Here is an 18,101-nt window from a genome sequence, read left to right as displayed (position 1 = left end):
TGAACCATTAGATCCATTTCCACTCTGCACAAGGCAAGAGTTACTAACACACACGGACACACGATCGCTCAGTGCCAGCATGGTCGGCAATGGCTTTTTTTCTTTTTATGTGTTTTTTGCACAACCTTTTATTACAAGCGGAGTAGTTGTGTGTAACATAGTGTATATAGCATGACAAATCTGAAGAAAATGGATGCTTAATTCCCACTAGACATATTTTCAGTTGATCATAATATGAAGGCTATAAAAAAAAGGACTTTTTTTTTGCTTCAAGATACTGAGTTACTAAGAAGACAGACAGTAAAGTCCAGCTTTGTCCAGAAGAGTAATCATGTAAGAATTGTTTTTCCACAAAATGTGCACCCCAAAATGCAGGAAGTAGTGTTTCAGAGGGTTATGAATTTCAAAATTACAATACTCGCAGCTTTGCCGCGCATCATATGAAGGTGTTAACAAACAAAAATGGACACCCTCTAAAAAAAATCCTAGCTAAAAGCCTGAATTGCAGGGTTGGGCATCTTGTCGACCGTGGAGTCGACAACCCTTACAATTTTCACTGAAACCCCAGTGACTGACTTCCAAGGGGTAAAAATGAAAAAATGGGACTGGTGGTAACTAACCCTGTGTTCCCATCAATAAAAGTGTGTAAGCACTGACTTGCTCAACTAGGATTTAATCCCAGATCTGCTGCAAAAGCATTGCAGCCTGGGCAAATAGGTAAAAAAAAAAAGAAAAAGACAGTAAGAGACAAAACAGTTAAGATGGAGGCATCATTACTCTGAGATATGGATATTCAATAATAAGTGCTGAAAGGATATTAAATCCAACTATCTTAACCAGGCTGCATCACTCAACGCTTGTGTAAGAAACCATTGATCCTCAGCTCAGGATGAATTGCGGCGCTTCGGTATTACACCCTGCAGACATTAAGATATAAACCCACCGCACTTCTTCACTCCACAGACTAATATACGTGACCTGAAACTGCCTTGATTCATAATGCTGTACCTTTGAAAACAGAAATAATAAGCGAGGCATTTCAGGAGTAATTGGTCTTTGTAGTCACTGTGGAAGGCGGGAGGTTTAGCCTGTCAGCCTGAACACTAAATGACAGCATATGGTTAGAGGGCATCGATCCACACGGAGACGATTCCATAAACACTTGGCACGATAACTGTAGCACTTCTCTCCTCCTCGCGTCAAGCTGTAGACAAGAGGTGAGTCTTTATTGTGTCAGCGTAAATAAACAAAAGGCTGTTTTATGTTTTCACGGTGTTCAGAATTATAGCGACTCCATTCCCCTTCATCATCACCATCATTTTCTCTGACATTTATATCTGTCACACCTCAGTCTTTCAGAGCTCGACACCTGTTTCCATAAATTGGACTAGAATGGTTCCCTCTCTGGCAGCAGCAGCGTTCAAAAAAAAATCTCCTCCAGGTTATTCTGACCTCAACAATGCCTGAGGCAGAGTCACTGTAAAAGAATCAGTACAGGCATAGTCCGAGACATTCACAAGACTACAAATACTCTAGACTCTACTTTAAATGCACGTAGCATACATAATAACCAACTGTTTCAGAAAGAAGAACCCACCATCAGGGCCAATAAAGGATCCTCACGCTCCATTATTTATTTATCGTACATTTGAAAGTTAATGAAAATGACAAGCAATGAAATACAAGTAACACTTAAATTGAATTAGATGCCTTTGTTTTGAAGGTTTATACTGATTCCACTGTACGTGAGTGGAGCTGAGGATTTTTGTCTTAATCTAATATCACTATACCTGAAGTATGTGTGAGGAAGAGGAGGAGGACGAGAGAGCAAATGATCTTATCTATTGGGAATAAATCTGCCTCCTGTGAAAAGTCCGTAGAGCTGACTTTCCTCGGCCTATTTACACCCCTGTGGTTTAACGTCGGTGATGATGGCGTTACTTTGAGAGCTCTATATTTTCTCAGGTGGTACTCAAGCGCATACGTTTCCTCTCCATGGTCAAATAAACCAAAAAATATCCTTGGAAAATTGGCTGAGAAGAAATAAATACACCTGAAAGTGTGGGTTGTTACAGACTAAAAAAAAACTGTGAACTGACCAATCCCTCCCGCTGTTATTCTTGGTATTGAAGCTTTTCTGCAATCAGTGAAAAAAAGCACTGGAATACAGTCATATATTAACTTATTCATGGACACAGTCAAACCTATTATACACAGATACAGTGACCTCTCAGCCACAGCAGCGTTCAGCGGTTGAATGAAACCCCTCTGGCCTCCGGCTCTTATCGTGCTCACTTCAGCTCGACACAGCAGAGGCCAAGTCGTTCATTAGCTTCTATTCAACTGTCGATGAGAGGGAGAGCGAGGAAGAGCGAGAGAGCAGGAGTCAGAGTGGGACAGAGAGAGAGAGACACTGACTAACACAGGCTGCCTAAGTGTTGGAAGTGATAGGCCGCTAAAGTGTCTTTATGCCACAGTGATTTAAAGCGCGGTCATTCTTTGACTGCTGGTAGTTAAGAGGGAAATAAAATCTGCCCGATCTCGTTCTAAATCTTGCCCTCCCATCTTCTCACGAGTGAAAACGCACTCGCTACCCAAACCACACACTAACCTCATGTGACGTTTTTATTGCATGTTTGACGTGTATATCCTCACTGTTATATCATTATGCCAGCGTTTTTTTTTTTTTAAGTCAGTTTATCCTGCAACTTTCTCCCGTGTCGCTTTACTTTAATCCTCGTTTTTCTTAAACCTCCTTTTGAATCCCCTCTTCGTCTTCTCCCTCCACTCTCCTGTGTAATCTAATAATACAGGTGAAAGCACACGTGGCAGTGAACTAATCAGACCGCATTTGTTAATTATTAATGAGCACAGATCAGAAAGCTATGACGTCTAATTGACCTCTAACACACATAATTACATTTGTGTGCTGCCAGGTGACTTCATTTATGGATTTCACAAGGAAAAAAATACCTATGTTGAAGTGATGTCCTGTTCTCAAGATGTTAAAAGAGAACAGTGAATTGTAAACACTTGTGATTGTTTGCAAAGATCTATATGAAAGGTGTCATATAAATCCCAAAGTCTAATGAGGAGACACTTGAATGTTAGGCCCATTTTTGGCATTTATGATGCACGTTTATGTTGTTATGAGCTGTACGGTGTGCACCATAATAATATAATATAAAATTCAGTTTCCCATTAGAATAATAACGTCCCTAACAACGATTTTTGTCTGTATTATAAATGAGCAAGTTTCATTTTAGACACAGGAGAATATGGTGGCACTGCAGGGGACTTGGATGAGATAAAAGAATAAATAGTTCCGATTGGGTTTCTCATCCTCCTGATGAACCTCATGCACCACCATTCTATTCTTATTGAAGTCAGCACGGTCAGTTAGGTTTACTACTAATTGCACATGTGTTTTTTTTTTTATTGGTTGCTTGGTAACAGCAATGATAACAGAAACCTCCCAGGTGCATTTATATGTGGTCACAGTGTTTCTAGTGTTGTGATGAATGTTAAAAAAACACAAACTTTTGCAGATTGTGTTGTGTGTTTATACCATGGTTCCCAACCTGGGGTACAGACCCCCCTAAGGACCTGGTGGGCGTGGCCAGTTTCGATCAGTGCTGTTTGCCTTCACTTCCAGATCAGACCGCCGTTATCCTTTTCTCTGGTGTCTTTATTATGATCCCTGAACTTTTGTATGTTAAGTTAGGATTTGCTCAAATATCATGGGACTGGAAGAAGAAGGGTGATTTAAGTGACTCTGAATGCGGCTCTAGTCTGAGTGTATGCAGAAGACCGTCTCTGAACAAAACAACGGACCTCGAAGCAGATGGGCTACAGCAGCAGAGCACCACACCAACATAAAGAACTGGCCGATGAGTGTGTATCGACGTGAAAATCCTCCTTTTCACTGAGCAGCTACACTCGAGTAAGGTTGGGATTAAGAGTCTTGCTCAAGGGCACCTGAACTGCTTAAAACAAAATAGCTACATTTTTACCAGGGTCACATTTGTCTCAGATGACGTTGCATTAATGTTTCAAACGCAGTCGACCAGAGATAAATCTTCAGCACTGACCAATGGAGTGTTTCAGTGGCTAATTTATAATGATCAATAAAGGCTCGGAGGCAAATCCATTAAGAGTTTCGAGTTACTTTGAGACGTTTGCGCTTGTATCCACCGAGGTTCAGTGAAAACAGAGTCAGAGTCTGGCCAAATGCTTCAGTCAATAAACTCAGGGAGATCTGTAGACTCTGGTCTCTGAGTCAGACTCAAGGTGAACCGCTGTCTGTCTTACCTTCTTCTTGGACTTGAAGACGTTGCAGCGGAAGAGGTTGCTCTGTCCATCTCGGGCGATGTAGCTGAAGATCTTCAGATCCTGGGAGTCGTGCGAAACGTAGAATATCCTGCGAAAAAGATAGAGGGGGGGAAGACAGTTTTCTAAAAGTTTGAAAGTTCTGAAAGTTGTGATTACAACAGAGTGGAGATCCACTTTGTAAACACACTGACATTAACAGACTATTCTCCTTTGTTTATGGGGGATTATGGGAGAGAAAGATCAGTGATACTCTCTGACAGCCAGGTAAAAAAACAGATATTTGAAAGAAAAACAGTGGCATAATCCACAGTGGGAATGGAGAAGAAGGATGCAATGCTATTACATCAAAAAATGTTCCTGTCTGAAAGAGGACGTCATGGGAGTAAGGTTTGAGACGAAAATAGAGTTTTCCTGCTGGGCAGAGACTGAATGCAACCAAGAGCGGAAAGATACACAATATCCTTCAGAGTGGGTAAATAGGAAGTAATAACTTTTAGATGGGAAAGAGATGAAGAACACTGTAGGAGTTGCTCTACGGAGCCCTGGAGGTGACATAGACGGATTATTTTTTTTATTTTTTTTAAGCGTGCACGTGATGATAAGTCCAGGTGCGACTTTGTCCACTAACCTCCAGGGCTCCGTAGTTTGTCATTGTTTGAACAGATCGGAGTTTAAAAACAAACAAACAACGTATCTGACCTCTTACAGATCGTCTCACTGAAGAAAGAGGTGATCGTAGTTGTTCACATGTTCGGCCACCGTTGTTTGTTTTGATTCAACAAAAGCGCTTGGACCCGGAATTCGGATTTTTAAAAGGGTGTTACGTCAGATTTTATCGCCGGATATAACGCAGGATGTTTACAGTTGCTATGAAAACAAGTGAGCACCGCCGGATCAATAAACACTCCTAAAATGACAATTTGGCACGAGTAAATAAAATCAACACTAACCATCAACAGGACCTTAACAATTGTATTGTCACAAGTTGTGAAATAATATTTAGGAAAATAAATGTGTCGATACTTTCGGAGTTGCGCTAGCTAAAATGACTGATGAAATGATGATAGAATATTTTATTATACAGTATAGAATATTATTATATTATATATCTTATAAAATCCCGTCTATGTCACCACCAGTGCTCCGTAGATCACGTTCTACACTGGATGTAATTTGTGATGGCAGACACAGATGCTCAGAGCAGGGCTGCTCTCAAATGCCTTCATTCTGTGTTTCTGTCCGTGTAAGAGGCTGAAAAACAGGTTTTAGAGGACATCACTTTTGTTTTGGCAAAGCCCCTGTAGTTTTCAAATAATGCTGAGGGTTTTAGAAAGCTTCGCACAGGGTATCGTAACAGGTTAATGAAGTGGAAACATCAAGTGGCCGAGGGAAGTTAAAGAAACCTCAGGCAGAACAGATCCTTAATTGGGCAATTAGTGTCATATTCATGTGCTCGGCTGGAAACCTAACCCCATTTATCATGCCGTGACAAGGGAAAACAAGGCTAAAGCAAGGAGTCCGGTCCGTGCAAACATGTTTGTGTGACTATAAGCTGTGTGCGTCTTGCCATTCTGCAATCATGAGCGCCATCACACACACACACACACGTAACAGATGAATTATTCAGTGTGTTCAAAACCAAAAAAAAGGTCCGTCCAAGTGGTTATTTTTAGGAGTTATTAGGGATGCATCACATATGGTATAAGTTGCCGGTGATGCCTGCACTGCATATATAGTTTGTCTGACAACCTGTTAGCTAAAATGTAATTACACTTCCTTTGACGCAGCAGCTGTTGGAAAAATGCTCAGGCGTGAGGCGACATTATGCTGCGGGGATTACACAGAGGCAAACAACGGAGGAGCAAAAGGAAGCAGAAACATTTCTGGGTCTTATCAACAACAACAAAAACTGGCCACTCCTTACTCACTGATCTTTGCAAAAAAAAAAAACTTTAATTGCCCCCGGTTTCAACTCTTTGCCCTCCACTCCCCAACCTTCAGGCACTGTGATAAAAATCTATGTCCCAGTTGGTTTCTGTTCCTTTTCTTTTTTTAAATCAGAAGCAGGCGAAAAAAGGTCTGCAAACTGTTGCCTACAGGGAAACTGTGTCTCATTCTAAAACTAACTGTAGGCAGTGCTAAAATGAAACATATTGGGCCAGCAGACAAGCGGAAGCTCTTACGAGAGACAGAAAGAGAAAGTCGAGTCTTAGCAGACTGCCGCGGCTGACGAATTCCCAAAGGGAGCGCCGGGAAGACAAGTAGGACACGTCTCTATCAGCCGTCTCCAAACAAGGAGCAGCTGCCAAGCGTCCAGGTGAGGATGTGTCACGCAGATCGCGCTGGAATAAGAGTGACAGGCTTGAAACAGCGGTAGTCAAAGACGGTTAGCGGCGAAATCAATCAGAGCACCAAGCCTTCGCCTTCGCTGTTTAAACGTTCAATCTCCAACCTATGAGTGGATCTGTGAGGTCAGGAGGGAATGTGTGTTTTTACTTAATGTAATGTGCTATGAGCGGTTTGCATTGAAAGATTTTGGCAGCTCAGAGTGAAATGTAATGTTTCATCTGCTCTCGGACATAAAGCAGACTCAGTGATCAATGGGTGAGCAACGTACCAGTATTAGAGTAAAGATGAGTCATTATAAATGGAGCTTTCAAAGCAGGGAATGATGGGGCACATTTTTCCTGTCCAATGAAAAAAGATTTACCCATTTTGTAAATATGAATCCATTTTAATTTCGGCCAATCTGGATAATATCCTTCTTGGAGGCCAAAGACATGAATAAAACTCTACCAACTGTGAGTGAGAAATTAATAGTGAACGATCGCACGTCCATTCAGTCTTCCTCCCCGTCATTATTCAGCATCTTTGAAGCGACATTTAAGGGAAAAAAGGCTTCCGGGAAAAGGTGCAGAGGTCACGTTTCCCCACCAGCAGCTCCCTCAACAAACCAGGTGACACTGTGATACCTGTAAAGGTCCTGTCACATCACATTACCTACTACACATAGTCAACTGTGTTTTCTATTCACAAAGAAAATGCACCATGACACAAGTGAAACAAAGCCTACGTGTAGTATACGCATTGATACGAGTCTCATTTATAGAAATAGAGAGAATATCATGAAACACAACACAATGAGACGTTAGATCAGTTCTCAATCACAACCTGAAAGGAACTTTTAATTCACAGATAATTCGGAGCTGAACCAGGAGCATCGGCCATATTAATTAAGCCTGCAAAAAACTTAACACACAACAACAGAGGGAATTATCGGCGCAATCCTGTGTAAAATGTAACCAGAACACACAAAAGTCTATGTCAGAGTCAATGTAACCGACTGTCCATGGTGCTGATCATCTTGGCAACAATAAACAATTTCTCACCGCTGTCCAAGCAACTGTGGTGCTTAATAGGGATGTCCCGATCCGATATTGATATCCGATATGAGCCAAAAAACGAGTATCGGATTATATCGGACTGCCAACAGCGTGTGTGTGCTACTGCTATTTCAGAGGTTAAGCATTTGTCTTTAACCTCTGACATCAGAGGCTACGAAGACGCACGGCGAGCTAGCCGTTAGCACCACGCTAGCTCACCCTGAGGCGAGCTGCTAAAACAACATTATATCATAAATCAGCGCCACCTGTCGACTTTCAACAGCTTCTGTCTGTTAATTATACCCCAAAAACCAGCCATGCCAAGAGCCTTCTGTGTTTTAAATGTGTCCATGTGACCTGTGGGGACGAGTCACTCACCCTGTGTGGGTTGGGCTAATCCAAAATAGTGAAAACAAGGGGGCTCTGAAAACACCCCCATTGGCACTTGATACTTATCGGCCAATACTCAAGACTGCAATATGGGTATCGTTTTCGGAAGTGAAAAAGTTGTATCAGGACATCCCTAGTGCTTAACACCGTGCATAAAGGAACTACTTCCCGCGGTACTGCTGGGAGCTGCAGTTGTTAGTGTTAAGCAGCATTCCTGTCTTAAGGGCCCTCCTCAAACGATTTTCCCCCAATTCACATCCATGTGACCTTAACAACTCACATGTTGTTCATGTGAATGACCCCAAGGTGCCACCAAGGGTTCAAAAACCAGTGGACACCAAAATCAGACATGAATAAGTCTTTTGGATGACAGGCGAAACGGCCTTAAAGACCCAACCTTAGTCCAGTTGCCTTTGTTTTTAGCACTTAAAGACTTGACTTCCTGTTGCACTGTCTATCTGGGTGTGTTAGCCCAATCTTTGAGAAATGTAAAAGTTGGACTAAGATGTTTAGATGTGTTTTAAAGGTCTAACACAAGTACTTCTTTTCTGTGTTTTCATGGCAATGCACTGGATGAAGTTTCTTTAATTTGCTGCTGTCACAACTTCATCAGCAAAACACTACTAGACAAAAAAACAAATCAACAAGCACACAAATAAACTCAGGTACTGTTCCTGGTACTTATTAACCTCTGAGAGGAAGTGTGTCACTACCACTACATTAATGAAAACCCAGCGACCACAAACTGAGCTCAGTCTGAACAAACCTTGTTAATGAACCTCTCTTGTTAACAGTATACCACGCAGGTGGATGTGATGTGATGTCCGAGTAACGAAGTGAACTTCTTTTTGGAGTCCTCATTCATTTTTCCCTTTGATAAACTGCTGCCTGTGAAGTGTGGCTGCTGTAAATCAAAACCTAAGAGGCACTGAGCCCTACACACACACACACACACACACACAATCACACACTGAGTGTGGATCAATACTATAATGCACCTGCGCCAGATCCAGCTGGGTGTGTGTGTGTGTGTGTGTTTGGCAACAGCATCATGTCCAGGAATGAAATCCAACCACATCTGGATTAGTATCATCTCTCAGCATTAAAAAATCCTGTTATTGGAAATCTATAAAAGCTCCATAGTCATCTTAAGTGTATGGCATGCTACAGAGTGTCAAAACACTGGAGTGGGTGTATCACTGGGCAGATCTATTAAAATACCCCACTGGCTGTTAAAATAAATGAAATAAAGTGCTTTTAATCTTAGCTTCATTCTGGCTAAAAGGTTTTTATCTCACATAATCAATCTTACAAAGACGTATAGCAAAATAAAGTGGGAAGTCATCAAAGTCTTGCTTAACGGCAAAATGGCAGTTTTATTTAAAAAGCTTCCTCTGTTGGTACTTGGTATAAAAAGTTTGTAAAGTGCACTGTGTTAAAGTTTATCTAAAATAATAACCGTGTTTATAACCTTTGGCCTTTTTTGACAGGTCACAGCAGGAAAGGCACAGTTCCATTTAGCTCCTTCAATGCTTTTCCTGATAAAAATGCGTTTCTTCTCCCTCGTTACCTCTGAAGTAACTTCCTCAGCAGCCGGTGTTGTGCCATAATAACCATCTATTGTAGCAACACACACAGTGTGTACAACAAAGTACAACACTAATGACACTAGCTGATAAGAGAAAAGATGAAGTGACAGCAAACAAAGGCAAACAAGTCCTGAGGGAAGGTGAGCTAACCAGACACAGGTGAGAAGAATTAGGAACAGGCATTGGTAATCAGAGAAAACCCAAGCGCGGACACACAGGTTAGCCTGAGAAACGAGTAAAACAAGAAGTGCTTGTTATGGAACAACACCAGCTCTAATCCAGGAGGAAAATACCTGTATCCTTACAGTGTGTTCACACCAGGTGCTATGCAATTTGTCGTGGAACATTTTTCTGCTATTTGCAATAATCGCCCAAGACACCATTCTACTCTCGAGATGGCGAGACCAAAAACAAAGTTTCATTCTGGCCAGGACATTTCATACTTCACGAGAAACTCAAGTGCATAAAAATAGTCGTCGCACACCACACAAGAAAAAAAACGTTCTGTCCAGATGATTTGTCAAGGACCATCTTCAAGAACTCCATAAATGAGGGCTGCAACAAAATAATGACTCATACTTTTTCTCGCAGCACTGGGAGAGAGGAGCCATTTTTTTGTTAAAGCTCTGTGGGACCACATATCATAAATATAATCTTGTCGGGCATTCATGAAACATCGTGACATTGAAAAATCTCCACACTGAATGGTTATCACGACAGTGAGTCATGGGGGTTTTGACGGAACGAAGAAAGCAAGACCGACTACGGAAAGGAAACAAAAGTTATCATAAAGCGAATATACCAGAATACCAGTTTCAAAAAACGACAACGACAAAGATGGTAACAGTGAATGCCAAGTGAAGAGAGGCTGGATTATGACATCATCGTTTTCCCAAATTAGTGGTCTACACGAAAACGCAAGGGGGTACTGTTTTGGGATTTGCATGCGCTGGGACCGTGAAAATTGCATTTCAGGGCTCCCAAAACACCGTTCCTGTGTGTTCTTTAGATTCATCTGGACTCATTTTCACGTGGACAGTCCCTCAAACACCTGGCCCAATGACACAAACGTCATCTTTTGCCTTTTCAAACAGTGTTAAACCACGAGGAGCAGGATTTACAGCATGGTTAAAGACAGACTTATAATTAGCCTGTCCTAATGTGGGCTAATTAACACAGTCTGTAAAGAGGGCTGGGTTTGATGGAAAGGTTTAGTGTCAATCAGCATCACAGTGGAGGAGCTCCAGCCTTTAACAGACAAAGCCTTTGGTCGGTAATTACAGCCCGGCTCTTCCCATTGGGCTAATTGGTGATGCAGTGCAGGGTTTACAGGGCTCTCTGTGCAAGTTCAGTTTAAATACCACAAGTGGGCTTGTCAGACACAGAGGAGTCAGTCAAGCCCCGTTTCCACCGAGCAGTACAATTGGATTAAGTTTGGAACGTCGCGCTGTTATTTGAGTTTCCATTGTCAAACAATTATGGCATCCTTCTGTTGGGGTGCCAGGCAGAGTAGTTCTGCAGCTCCTGCAGCGTAGAGCTGGACGCACCGCAGTCCGCTGATCTGTCACCGGAGAGCCATCAATCATACGCAACAGTAGGGAAAAAGAAGCTCGTCTTCTTGTGATGAACGGCCACACGTCAAACAGAAACAACACGGAATGCTGGATGTTTTCCTCTGAAGGGGCGATTGCTCTGAGACAGCAATGTCCGTCCTTCCTGGTTAGGTTCTGTTCTCTTCTTCATGGAATATATGACTAGTTCGTTCAGAATCCGCCGTTTATCCAGGGCTTGGATACTTGGACAGGAAACAGAACTTTGAAATAATGCTTTCATTAATTCAGGGTTTTTTTAAACAAGAAGTTGATGCTCGGTCAGGACGGTGTCAAGTGTGACCAATGGGTGGCGCCCTTACTCATTGTTTACATGTGCCGGTACGTCTGGAAGTGACGTCAACACGTTACCTGACGTCCTCTTTTCTTGTTATGAACAGACCGCAACAGAAGACTGAGAAAAACACGTAAATGTGCGAATGGAAGAATGGACGTTTTTGACACACAGCTTTGGTTTAGTCAGGTCGCTGTGACAAGACGCCCGTGTTTGGTCGTGGGGGGAGGATTTACGTATATTTATGTATGTATGTTGAAATAACTGGGCCTGAAATCTTCTTCTTCTTCTTCTTCCTCTTCTTCTTCTTCGTGGAATGTATCAGCAAGCTACGCTATGTCAAGCTGGTATGACATCACACTGTTTACGTAGCCGATGCAGCTGCGGGCTCTGTGCGAGTGGAGCTGACGCTGCTGCATAAATAGCTCTGTAATTTATGTATTCGGCTCACACAACCCCGCGGTGGAGACACAAGCCAGAGCAGGGTGCACTGCTCCAATCCAATCCAAACCAAACCAAACCAAACCATGTAAGGCTGAACTGCACTGTACTACTTGGTGGCAATGAGGCTCATATCGTTGCCTTCACATCAGGATGTGATTATCATGTTTATACACGCTCATTATTTGTGTTACATCTATATTTCGCGACAGTGGTTCTCAAACCTTTGAAACCAAGCACCACCTGAGAAAATATTGAGGATCGCCAACGTTAAAACACAGCGGGGATTTATGCCCAAACAGATCATTTGCTCTCTCATCATCCTCCTCTTCCTTACATGTACTTCAGACACTGGTACAGTGGAATTCGATTAAGATGGAGCGAGAGAGAAGGTGACTATAATTATTATTTAAATTATTGTTTAATTTTCTACGCACTCCGGACAAAATTCCTATGATCCACTCCGACCACACACTCTAGTATATACAATAGAAGCTTGCGTACCACAGTTTGAGAACAATGGTTTAAGGGTATTATATATACATTTTTTGAGTTAAACCACGACGGAGTCTGAGATTCAGTGACTTTACAGAAGAAACCAAACAGCCTCAGACTTCAGCGTGGGATAAAGCAGAATTAGTTACACGGCAACCGGATCAGCCATTTCGTTGATTTAAAATGACTATAAAAGGCAGGGGTGAAAAGATAGAGGTATCACTATCAGGAAAAGCCTCAACCTCTGTGTGCCCACAGAAGGAACAAAACATCAGCCAACAAATCCCTGTCATGTTTTATAGTCCAATCAACCACTCACAGTGCTTCACGCCGAGGTGCCGTCCACCCATTCACTCACTCACACACACACACACACTGTATTGGGTTAAAAATCAAGACCAAGGACACTTTGACACGCCGACTGGTGGAGCCAGCGATCGAATCAGTGACCTTCCGATTAGCAGACGGCCCACTCATCCTCCCGAGTCGCAGCCAACCTCCCTAAATGAGGTCGCCGAATCAATACCAGCGCAAGCTCAAAGCGAAGATAACCCTTATTTCCTCTCATATAAATAGAAACCAGAAAACAAATCAAAACATATGAAATATTTATGTGGTGTCTTGGTTTCTGCCTCCAGTGTACAGACCTACAGGAATGATTATTTTTCTCTGTGTGTGTGTGTGCACATGCATGAGCTGATTTGTGCGACCTACTCTGGGCTTTAATGCTGCAAGAAGCCTGTGGTGAAAACACTGTATTTTAAATAATGTAATAATGAGATGTGTTCACTTTCTGCTACAGATTCTCAATAACACAGCTCTTACCCCGCACTTCATACACTCATTCATATAGTCATTTATTAAGAGGAACTCACTTGGATAATGTGTAAGGAAGGTACCAACTTAAATTGTGGTAATATGATTTAAAAAATATATATATATTTATATCGATATACTGTATATATATATATAAAAAACAATTATTAAATGTTTTTCTGCCACTTTGTGGCTACATGCAGCAGATCGCATCAGTGCATTTGTAATTACGTTAAAGACGGAAGATAAAGCAATTTACTATCATGGAGAAAAAAACCTCTTACTTCATTTTTATGTCTCACCACAGCCTCGCAGCGGAGATCAGGAAAAGGAAATGTGCCCCCAAAAACTACTACCTTTACTCAGGTGCTTTGAAAAAATGACATGAATTTTTAAAAAGACGAGTTGAACTCACTGAGAGGCAGAGATGAAGCTCACATACGGTGATATATTAATTATTATATATATATTAACTCTCGTTCAGCGCCTGCTGCAGACTGTTATTTGGGAAAGTCGCTGATTCACAATCAGCCGTGACGTTAAAATGTCTCACTGCACTGACACTCTAGATCACAGTTGTCAAACTGGCGGCCCGTGGGCCACATGCAGCCCCGAAATGTATTACATGTGGCCCATGGCATAATGAAAACTTGACAAGTGACATGACATGACATAAATATATTTGCCAGCAATATTTTTATTTTATAATAGTAATATAGCATTATAGTGTTTAAGGTCCAAAAAGATGGTTAAGCGTAGAGTATTGTAGGGGGGAATTTAGAAATTCATTACTCTCTGAAACACTATTTCCTGCATTTTGAGGTGCACTTTTGTGGAAAACAGGCAAGTTTGTCTGTCTTCTTCCTCTTTTGCTCATTTTTCACAAAAGTAACTTTGTATCTTGAAGTAAAAAAAAAAAAGTCCTTACTTTTATATAGCAGAAGGGCATTACATATGAAGGACATTATCAACTGTAAATACGCCAATAGTGGGAATTAAGCACACTGTTCTGCACAAACATCCATTTATCGACCTTTTTGAAAGTTAAGGCTTCCTATTATTCAAATTTTGATCTCCGTTTTGCCATTTTCCTCACCACTACAGTTGTTGCCGGTTGAATCGTGCTGACGTTTTTGTTGTTGTTTTTCCCCCGGTTCACTGACAGTTATTGCCACCAAAGAAGCCAAAAAACTCCAAAATACTCCTATAGTTATACCCACTATTTGTGGTACTTTTAGCAGAAATGACAGTGTTTGCTGTCTTTATTGGTTATAAATGTGGTTTGGGCTCAATGAATGACCTGTAGGTAGGGTTAGATAGAACACACACATGGTTAACACTGAGAAAAGACGATGGTTTTTCCACATAGTGTCGTAACCATCTAAATCAAAAACACTACGTCCTGCAAAAACAACACAAGGTCCTGCACTGTGGATGTCTGTTTATGTCTTACTCTGTCTGTTTATACCATTCCCCTCCTCTTCCCCTGTGAGACTTTTGCCTCAGACACTATAGTGAGATAAGAAAAACAAGCAAAAAGGTAACGTAACGTTTAGGTGACGCGGTTGGATACAGATTTCATTCGTGTGGATGAAGCATCGCTAGTTTTATCAAAGCGCTCATCCGTATTTGACGCACGTGACAAATCTGTTGTTTAACACTTAGTCGACGCTCACCAACGAATGGGACAAAACTATCTCGATGCTTAACATCTGCAGTCTGACAACGCGGTGCAGTGATGATACATTAATCTGATATGAATAATTCATGCCGCGTAATTCATAACGTGTCAAGTCGGATTTTAATTCAAGCTAAGCAACTATTCCGCCGGGCCCACGGGCGAATAAATATGATTGAGTCTGTGTGGCATTTGGGATCGTCGTGATTGTTTATAAAAATTAATCAGTCAGCTGAGTGGGAGGGTAATTACGCGGCACGCACGCCTTCTGTAAATATAGAGGAAATGTGCACACATACACAACCAACACCATGAGACAATATGCAGTTAAAGAAAGTGAATTTGGATTAAAGGAATCAATATTTGAGGGCAAACAAAGTCTGCCAGCCTGTAACGGAGGAAAGTTCTGCTGCCAAGGAAAATAAAATATGTGAAAAATCTAATCAACCCAACCTGAGAAGGAAACCCTTCTTAACATTCAGTCAGGGTTCACAGCGACAAACATGTAAATGAAAATACTGACCCTCAAGTATGAATTTAAACACAGCTGTGTCAAGATTAGGATAAACTGGAAGAGGCAGAACAGTGTCGGGAGAAAAAGCCAGACACAAACGACCGTGTCTTGTTCTGGGTACTGATTAGTGTCAGAGGTGTGTGTGTGTGTGTGTGTGTGTGTGTGTGTGTGTGTGTGTGTGTGTGTGTGTTTACATGTCCGCACATGGCTTTCACATCCAGTCACCTCAGTCTCAGTGTGAGAATGTGCTCACATAAACCAAGGTCACGCTCACATTTACAGGCTAAAACACACACACACACACACACACACACACACACAGATACAAATCCCAGAGGCAATGGAAAACAGGGAGCGGGCAGAGGCCAGCAACTGAACCGTCTTTGTCTTCATTAACAGTTAATAGGACCATGTTTACAGGAGCCTAAACGGTAGCACTGTAACGCCACTGCTTTGTGATTGAAACAAATAAAAATGCTAAGAATGAGGGGAAACTTGGGTGGATGAAGAAGAGGGCGTTTATGGCGGGGATAAGGGTGGAGGAAAGCCACGTTAAGAGACGCTCCATCCACGTTCAATACATAGACTTTATGCTCTTTATTTTCTTATGTTGTGAATAAATGGAGAAATCCTGCACCTTAGTTTTCTTCAGTGTGACAGACATCGTCCTTTGTCGCTATATTGCAATATATTGATTACCACAGAATTGTTGTATTGTGATATGGTTGGTATTGTGGACCATGTATCGCAAATCGAATTGTATCACCATTCAGCTTAAATGCCTCTCAGTAAGAAAAAACACACTCTATGTGTGTGCTGGCTCCTGTGCAGCATTCATATAGGTCTCAATAGCAACAATGTTCCCATGCATTAGCATCTCACGTGCACGTCCTATCCACATATTAGTACGTTGTGGCCATGAATTCATATTTCAGCCACATGTCAAGTCTGGGGCTCCATGGATTTCAACGTCAGAAAGTCCTGTAATGTAACTGTCAGTTAAGTGAAAGAATACAGGAAGCAATTAGAAGATCACATTTCCAGATATAACTGGACTTGACTTTGGAGAAGAGAAGGCAGTAACAGCACTGCAGTCGTGTAGCCATTTTCCCTCCAGCCAGTGCTGTATTCACTGAGCCACACAGTCACAGTTAAGGGTTAAAGGTAATTTTTTTTAGATATGATTACAATGCTGTTGAACAAATGAGCTGCCATTCTGAGTTCTCTCTTTTTCCCACCCCCCAAACTTGGGATATTTCTAAATGCACCATTTTGTGAGGTTCTGTTACTCTCAGAGCAGGTACAGGTTAGTGTATGGACACTATCAACCAGACTATTATGCTCTACGTGGTGGAGGAATCGTCCGAAATGCTTTTTATTTACTTTAAATCGGGGCAAATTAAGCATTGCTGAACTGCATAATGGTAAAGAGTTACTATGTGTTGTGTTCTTCTGCAACAATACCCTATTTGCCAAGCGTATTGTATAAATAGCTGCAGTCAGCTGGGATTGGCACCAGCAGAAGATGAGTTAGTGAGCATGTACCATTCCAAACCACACAATGGCAAACTGGACCGCATCCTGGACAATCGAACCACTTTATGCAAATATTCCCACACACACACACACACACACACACAACCCAACAAAATGATGTATTTAAGCTCAAACACCACACCGTCCAAATGGAGTTCTTGGACAGGGACGCCCACCGTGTTGCCAGTGCTTTTGCCACCCAATTTGACCTTCACCAAGCCACCATCACTTTAGCAAAAGTAGCATCCGTTGCTACATAAATAGCCATGACTGGTAACAACCAAAGGCTGCCTCCACCTGCCCAACGCCTTTTGCTAGCAGGGCGTCCTGGGGAACGATTCAAGCCTTCGGAGCAGTCGCCTCGCCGCTGCCATTTTTGTTTACGGAAGAAATCTCGCGTAATTGCGCTTAGCTCACATCTCGCATTACATTGGTCGATTTTCCATGACGCAGCGTGGACAGGCGACGTTATTGGTGGACTATATGACGTCTCTGTGACCTTTTTTCGTGGGAAGAAAGCACAGGTAAGCTTGACACTTTTAATAATTTTTACAACAAAAGAATTTGGCTTCAAAAATGTTAGCACGATGCGACTGGCGAAAACTGGACCCGCCCCCTACAATAATTGCGCCTACGGCACTCGACCGCGCAGACAAAAAGGTTGCAGCCTTCTAAAAGAATGCTAGCTAAAAGCCTGGTCAAGTGTGTACATGCAAGTGCCGCATTTTCCAAAACAGTTACCCGACATGTCTGCTATTGACTGTGACATTTGGACACGGTGTTGTGAAGGTGTCTTGTCCTGAATATTCTCACTGTGACAGTGACGCCGACGACACCTGAAATCTGTTGCATCTGGACGCGATGATCTCCAGGTGATCTAAAATTCAAAATGCCAATCAAAACAGGACTTGGAGGAATATTGCTGCTGCCAGTGTTGTGCAATGGGTTATAAAAACTGTGTTTTTCCCCCTTTAAATTGTATCTACATAGTGGGAGGAAGTAGGTCATACTATGGGGAGGGGGTGACACACTGACACACGATT

The 18,101-nt window shown here is 42.0% G+C and overlaps 1 protein-coding gene across 2 annotated transcripts in view; it reads right to left on the bottom strand.

Moving 5' to 3' along the window:
• The window catches only part of LOC131465483 (carboxyl-terminal PDZ ligand of neuronal nitric oxide synthase protein-like), a 165,048-nt gene that overhangs the window by 69,882 nt on the left and 77,065 nt on the right, over window positions 1-18,101 (bottom strand). For both annotated transcript variants that reach the window (XM_058638195.1, XM_058638197.1), the window contains exon 5: window positions 4,312-4,420. In XM_058638195.1, the coding sequence (XP_058494178.1) occupies window positions 4,312-4,420 (109 nt within the window). The remainder of the gene's footprint in view (window positions 1-4,311; window positions 4,421-18,101) is intronic.

This window comes from Solea solea, chromosome 9 (genome assembly GCF_958295425.1).
Source record: "Solea solea chromosome 9, fSolSol10.1, whole genome shotgun sequence".
NCBI lineage: Eukaryota > Metazoa > Chordata > Actinopteri > Pleuronectiformes > Soleidae > Solea > Solea solea.
Note: the sequence above shows the minus strand (reverse complement) of the source record. Positions and strands in the feature narration are given on the sequence as shown.